This window comes from Mandrillus leucophaeus, unplaced genomic scaffold, assembly GCF_000951045.1.
Source record: "Mandrillus leucophaeus isolate KB7577 unplaced genomic scaffold, Mleu.le_1.0 Scaffold66, whole genome shotgun sequence".
Taxonomy (NCBI): Eukaryota; Metazoa; Chordata; class Mammalia; order Primates; family Cercopithecidae; genus Mandrillus; species Mandrillus leucophaeus.
The window spans coordinates 5,570,494-5,577,234 of record NW_012107141.1 but is presented as its reverse complement, the minus strand read 5'-3'; the positions used below and the strand labels follow the sequence as shown (position 1 = coordinate 5,577,234).

The 6,741-nt window shown below is 52.8% G+C and overlaps 1 protein-coding gene across 2 annotated transcripts in view; it reads left to right on the top strand.

Annotated features, from left to right (window-relative positions):
• The first annotated feature begins 3,017 nt into the window (after nucleotides 1-3,017).
• RAPSN (receptor-associated protein of the synapse) overlaps nucleotides 3,018-6,741 on the top strand; it is a 10,502-nt gene continuing 6,778 nt past the window's right edge. For both annotated transcript variants that reach the window (XM_012001438.1, XM_012001437.1), the window contains exons 1-2: nucleotides 3,018-3,425; nucleotides 4,043-4,381. In XM_012001438.1, the coding sequence (XP_011856828.1) occupies nucleotides 3,234-3,425; nucleotides 4,043-4,381 (531 nt within the window). In that variant the 5' untranslated portion in view covers nucleotides 3,018-3,233. The remainder of the gene's footprint in view (nucleotides 3,426-4,042; nucleotides 4,382-6,741) is intronic.

Sequence of the window (6,741 nt, the reverse complement as noted above, 5' to 3'; positions counted from 1 at the left end):
TTTTTTGTATTTTTTGTAGATATGGGGTCTCACTATGTTTCCCAGGCTGGTCTCCAACTCCTGGGCTCAAGCAATCTGCCTGCTTCAGCCTCCTAGTGTGCTGGGATTACAGGCGTCAGCCACTGTGCCCAGCCCAACTTGTACATGAATTTTTTTTTTTTCTTTTTTTTGAGACAGAGTCTCGCTCTGTCGCCCAGGCTGGAGTGCAGTGGCGCCGTCTTGGCTCACTGCAAGCTCTGCCTCCCATGCCCACACCATTCTCCTGCCTCAGCCTCCTGAGTAGCTGGGACCACAGGCGCCCGTCACTACGCCCGGCTAATTTTTTGTATTTTTAGTAGAGACAGGGTTTCACTGTGTTAGCCAGGATGGTCTCGATCTTCTGACCTTGTGATCTGCCCGCCTCGGCCTCCCAAAGTGCTAGGATTACAGGCGTGAGCCACTGTGCCAGGCTGTACATGAATTTTTATAGCATCATTATTCATAATAGCCAAAAATGAAACGACCGAAATGCCCATTAACTGATGAATCAACAAAATGTATATCCAGATGAGTATTAACCAACCACAATAAGTAATGAAGTTCCGATACGGTTGAAAACGTAGATGAATCTTGAAAACATTATGCCAAGTTAAAGAAGCCAGTCATAGATGACCACATATTGTATGATTCCATTCCTATGAAGGGTCCACAATAGACAGGTCCATAGACACGGGGTGGCTTAAATAACAGAAATTTATTTTCTCACAGTTCTGGAGCCTAGAAGTTCAAGAACAAGGAATTGGCAGAGTTGGTTTCATTGTAAGGCCTTGCTCCTGGGCTTGTAGATAGCCATCTTCTCCCTGTGTCTTCACATACTCTTCTTCTATGTGACTGTGTCCTTTTTAAACATTTATTGTGGGCCAGGTGCAGGGGCTCACACCTGTAATCTCAACACTTTGGGAGGCAGAGGTGGGCAGATCACGAGGTCAGGAGTTCCAGACCAGCCTGGCCAACATTGTGAAACCCCATCTCTACTAAAAATACAAAAATTAGCCAGGCATAGTGGTGGGCACCTGTAATCCCAGCTACTCAGGAGGCTGAGGCAGGAGAATCACTTGAACCTGAGAGGGGAAGGTTGCAGTGAGCCGAGATGGCACCACTGCACTCCAGCCTGGGCAACAGAGGGAAACTCTGTCTAAAAAACAAAAACAAAAGCAAAAACAAAAACAAAAAACGTTGTGGCCAGGCATGGTGGCTCACACCTATAACCCCAACACTTTGGGAGGTTCTGAGGCAGGTGGATCAACTGAGGTCAGGAGTTCGAGACCAGCCTGACTAACATGGTGAAACCCTGTCTCTACTAAATACAAAGAATTAGCCAGGCATAGTGACGCACACCTGTAGTCCCAGCTACTTGGGAGGCTGAGGCAGGAGAATCACTTGAACCCGGGAGGTAGAGGTCTCAGTGAACTGAGATTGTCCCTCTGCACTCCAGCCTAGGCAACAAGACCAAAACTCCATCTCAAAAATAAAATAATTTTTAAAAATAAAAATTTATTGTTTATTTATTTTTTGAGACAAGGTCTTGCTCTGTTGCTTGGGCTGGAGTGCAGTGGCGCAATCACGGCTCAGTGCAACCTCCACCTCCAGGAGTTCAAGACCAGCCTGGGCAACATGGTGAAACTCATCTCTACAAAAAACTAGCTGGGTGCAGTGATGCACACCTGTGGTCTCAGCTACCCAGGAGACTGAGGTGGGAGGATCACTTGAGCCTAGGAGGTAGAGGTTGCAGTGAGCTGTGACTGCACCACTGCACTCCAACCTGGGTGACAGAGTGAGATCCTGTCTCAAAAGGGGCGGGGGGGATACCAGTCTTACTGGATGAGGTACCATGTGACTTCATTTTACCTTAATTACCCTTTAAAGACCCTGTCTTCAAAGACAGTCACATTTTGAGATAGTGTTAGGACTTAAACATATGCATTTGGTTGGGGGGGGACATGATTCAGCCATATCAAGGTGGGGAATGGAGTGGTGTAACTGCTGCTGGGTGTGCGTCTCCTTTTTGGGGTGATTAAAATGTTCTGGAATTAGTGGTAATTAGTGTGCATCTTTGTGAGTATACTAAAAACGGCTGAACTGGCCAGCCGGAAGGGATGAACTTTGCACTGGGGCAGGAAGAAGGCTGGCATGCAGAGAGAGGAGAAAGGGGGCTGGATGAGCTGGCCTGCTGGCTGGGGTCCCAGTACTACATAAGACCTTGCCCTTCTCCACAGTATCTGGTGTTAAAGCTCATTATGGGGACCCTTTCAACCCGGGGTTGGGATTGGAATTGAGACACTGAAACTTCAAGAGCTGGGCTCTGGCCCGGGTGGGCATTTGCCACCAAGCAAGATAGCCTCGTGCAGCACATACGGGGTTTCCTGTAGCGTGCACTGTCCTAAGTCCTTCTCAACTCTTTCATCATTGAGTTCTTATAGCGGTCCAGTGAGCTAGGTACCATTCCTCCCTTCAGGCCACGGTGCCGGGTCACTTGACTAGGGTCCCACTGGGAGTTCGAAGGAAGCCAGGCTAGAGCTCAGGCCTCTCACCAGCTGGAGGCCTTTCCCAGACTCTCTAAGGTGAGAGGCGCTGAATGGTGTCGGCCTGGGCCTGAATGAGTGACCCACAGTGCTCAGTGAATTTCAGGAACAGAGCCCAGGGAGGCTGTGGTGGGGGGTGTCTTGATGGGGGAGAAGCAGGGCTGGGCGCTCACCTGGCTTCCCCAGACCTGCAGGTCCAGCCTTGCTCTCCTTCCCCCAAGCACCTCTGGTCCAAGGCCTGCCCACTTGCTGGAGCTGGCCCCTTGGCGAGGCTGCTGGGAGGGCCCGTGCTGCCAGGGCGGTCAGAGTCAGTGTTGGAGGTGCCTCAGGGACGCCCAAGGGGGTGCCCAGGTGTCAAGATGCCTGTATGTTCAGGGAAGCCACGTCCCAGCTCGCGAGTGGGTGCGCAGAGGCCCGCGTGACCTTGCTGCTGACATTCCTCAGAGGCCACGTGGCCCCAACTGGCAGGGACAGCTGCGGACAGGGACTGAACCAGCCTTGTTCCCAGGGTGGCGCCTGCTCTCCATCCAGGCCCCACTCCCGCTCCCACCCGATGCTGCTTTTGTTCCCAGGTTTCAGGGGGCAGCCGGCACTGTGATTCCTGTGCTATGAGTGCCTAGAGGCACGGAGCCACGAGGGGTCACCCCACGTGGGGCACAGGGCTTGGGGAGCATGGGGCAGGACCAGACCAAGCAGCAGATCGAGAAGGGACTCCAGCTGTATCAGTCCAACCAGACAGAGAAAGCACTGCAGGTGTGGATGAAGGTGCTGGAGAAGAGCTCGGACCTCATGGGGCGCTTCCGCGTGCTGGGCTGCCTGGTCACGGCCCACTCAGAGATGGGCCGATACAAGGAGATGCTGAAGGTGGGTGTACCCGGCCTGGGGACGTGCGAGGGTCAGGCTGGGGCTGGATGTCTCCCAGGCTCCCCAGTCCCTTCTCAGCCTCCTCGGGCTCCCCTGTGTCCCACAGGCTGGCAGCCGGGGCCTGAGGCTCTGAATTTATATCTAAGGCCGTGGCTCTTAGATGCTGAGTCTTGGCGTCAGATTCAGGCCTGTGGCCTTGAACTGCAGTGCCCGAGTCTCTGAGACTGAGGTTCTCTGGCCTCAGGGTCGAGTGTTCGTGGGTCTCAAGCCCAGTGTAGGTTTCAGCCTTCCTGTCTGGTGTTCTGTATCTGAGCCTGGCGGGGTGTGGGCTCCAGGGTTGAGGCTGGGGGTGGGTGGGTGGTGGAGATTCCAGATCTGAGGCTTGGGATAGAAGGTGAAGGCTGCGAGCCTGAGCTTGGGAGGTGAGGCTGGAGTGTAGGGAAGGTAGCTGAGGCTGGTGGGTAGAAGCTCTGGGTCTGAATATTTGGGATCTTCTGCTTTGGGTGTGAGGCTGGGGAGTGGGTGTGGGGCCTCCAGGTCTGAGCCTGCAGTGCAGGCTGGGGTCCAAGGCTCAGAGTCCAGGCTGAGCACCACCTGCCCACCGTCGCGGTGTACAGTTCGCTGTGGTCCAGATCGACACGGCCCGGGAGCTGGAGGATGCCGACTTCCTCCTGGAGAGCTACCTGAACCTGGCCCGCAGCAACGAGAAGCTGTGCGAGTTTCACAAGACCATCTCCTACTGCAAGACCTGCCTTGGGCTGCCTGGTACCAGGGCAGGTGCCCAGCTCGGAGGCCAGGTCAGCCTGAGCATGGGCAATGCCTTCCTGGGCCTCAGCGTCTTCCAGAAGGCCCTGGAGAGCTTCGAGAAGGCCCTGCGCTACGCCCACAACAACGATGACGCCATGCTCGAGTGCCGCGTGTGCTGCAGCCTGGGCAGCTTCTATGCCCAGGTCAAGGTGGGCCTGCGCCCCAGGGGGACAGCAGTGGAGGGTTTTGGGGCTCCCCTCTCATGAGGCACACACCCTGTAGCACTACCTCATTTAGCCCTCCTTTTAGGGAGGGCTGAGGCAAGTGAGAATCAGAGAGGGAAAAGGCTCTTCCAGGGAGGTAACAGCTTGGCCAGGAGGCCAGCAGGGGCAGAGCCAGGATTCAAACCTTGATCTGTCTGACTTCCTGGAGGAATAATGGGAGGCTCCTCTGTGAGGACAGGCCAGCGGCCTGCCCTACCATGTTTGCTGTGTGGTCTTGGGCAAGTCACCTCTCCTCTCTGAACCTTGGGAGAGATCTGTAAAATGAAGGCGAGTAGGACTCACCTTACAGTGGGGTTGTATGGAGTCAGTCACCAAATCTTTATTGAGCATCTACCATATCCCAAGACTGTTGGCCCAGGGTGTAGCAGTGAGTAGAACAGCCAAGTCCCCGTCCTCACCAGGGTTCCGTTCTAGTTGGGGAAGAAAGACGATCACCACAGTCAGGAAGTCAAGTGGTTAGGAGAAAGCGAAGTGGGCAAAGGGCTGGCAGCACTGGGTGTGGGGGTGTCATAATTTCAAACACGGTGGTCGGAGGGCCTCGCGGAGGTGATGTTTGATGGCTTGAAGAAGAGAGGGGGCGTCATGCAGAAATCTGGTGAGAGAACATTCTAGGCAAAAATGGGGGAACCCCTAAAAGCAAGCTGGACCCTGGGGAGGCACCCTGGAATGTTTCCTGGAATGTTCCAGGAAGGACAGAGGCCACCATGGCTGTCAGGTGTGTCTCAGGTCTGTGTGGAGGTAGAGAGGTGAGAGGAGGAGGGTCAGCTGTGAAGGAACTGATAGGGTCAGCGACTTCAGGTTCTGACCCTGGGTATTTTTTGTCGGGGGGTGGGGCAGGGGCGGAGTTTTGCTCTCGTTGCCCAGGCTGGAGTAGCGGTGGCGCCATCTCCGCTCACTGCAACCTCCGCCTCCCGGGTTCAAGCGATTCTCCTGCCGCAGCCTCCGAAGTAGCTGGGACTACAAGTGCATACCACCATGCCCGGCTAATTTTTGTGTTTTTAGTAGAAATGGCATTTTACCATGTTGGCCAGGTTGGTCTTGAACTCCTGACCTCAGGGATCCGCCCGTCTTGGCCTCTCAAAGTGCTGGGATTACAGGCGTGAGCCACCACGCCCGGCCGACCCTGGGTATTTTTGTTCCCTTTCCACTCAGGTATCTGTGCCGTGCTTGGTCCATGGGGGATTTAATGCCTGGCCCCAGTCGATGCTTAATACATCTTGGAGTTAGTAAGTGGATAAATGCTGATGGATCCAAGCCGGGATGGGCGGAAATGAGTCACCAAGGATGACAGCCAGGACTTTGTTTTTCGGAAGCAGATGTAAGGGGGAGCCATTCAGTGAGATGAGATAGGACTAGGGCGGGACAGGGGTTTTTAAAAACCTTTTTAATTCTGAAGAAAAGTAAGCTGGGCATGGTGACTCACACTTGTAATCTCAGCACTTTGAGAGGCTGAGGGGTGAGGATCACTCAAGACCAGGAGTTCCAGACCAGCCTCTACAAACAGTTTTTTTTTTTTTAATTTGGCAAGGCTCATGCCTATAATCTGAGCACTTTGAGAGGCTAAGCAGGAGGATTGCTTGAGCCCAGGAATTTGAGAGCAGCTTGAGCAGCATAGCAAGACCCCAACTGCACAAAAGTTAAAAAATGAACCAGACATGGTGGCTCACACCTATAGTTTCAGCTGCTCAGGAGGCTGAGGCAGGAGGATCACTTGAGCCCAGGAGTTTCAGGCTGCAGTGAACCATGATTGCTCCACTGCACTCCAGTCTGGGCAACAGAGCAAGACCCTGTGTGAGAGGAAAAAAAAAAACCACAAGTGTGGGCTTATGGGGTGCTCATTGCTAGTGGGATGTCCATGCTTCTAAATCTTTTCAGTTACGAGAACAACTGAGGTTTATACTGATATTTCCAATTCAAATCTAATGTTTCAGGAGCTCCCCTTAACTTATTGTAAACTTGTCTTTTCTCTTAGATGAAAAATCTTAGTTTCTAACAACATAATTAAATATTTGCTTTACTCTACAAAATACATAAAATAATTCCAAAAGACAATACCAGTATAACTCTAGAAAATAAAGACAACTGAATGAAGTTTAAGATTTATTTGCTGTTCTTTTGGCTTTTTTTTTTTTTTTTTTTTTTTTACACTCTACATTCTTGCTCTGTCACCAGGATGGAGTGCAGTGACTGGATCTCGGCTCACTGCAAGCGAGTTCTACCTCCCGGGTTCAAGCGATTCTCCTGGCTCAGCCTCCCAAGTAGCTGGGATTACAGGCGCATGCCAC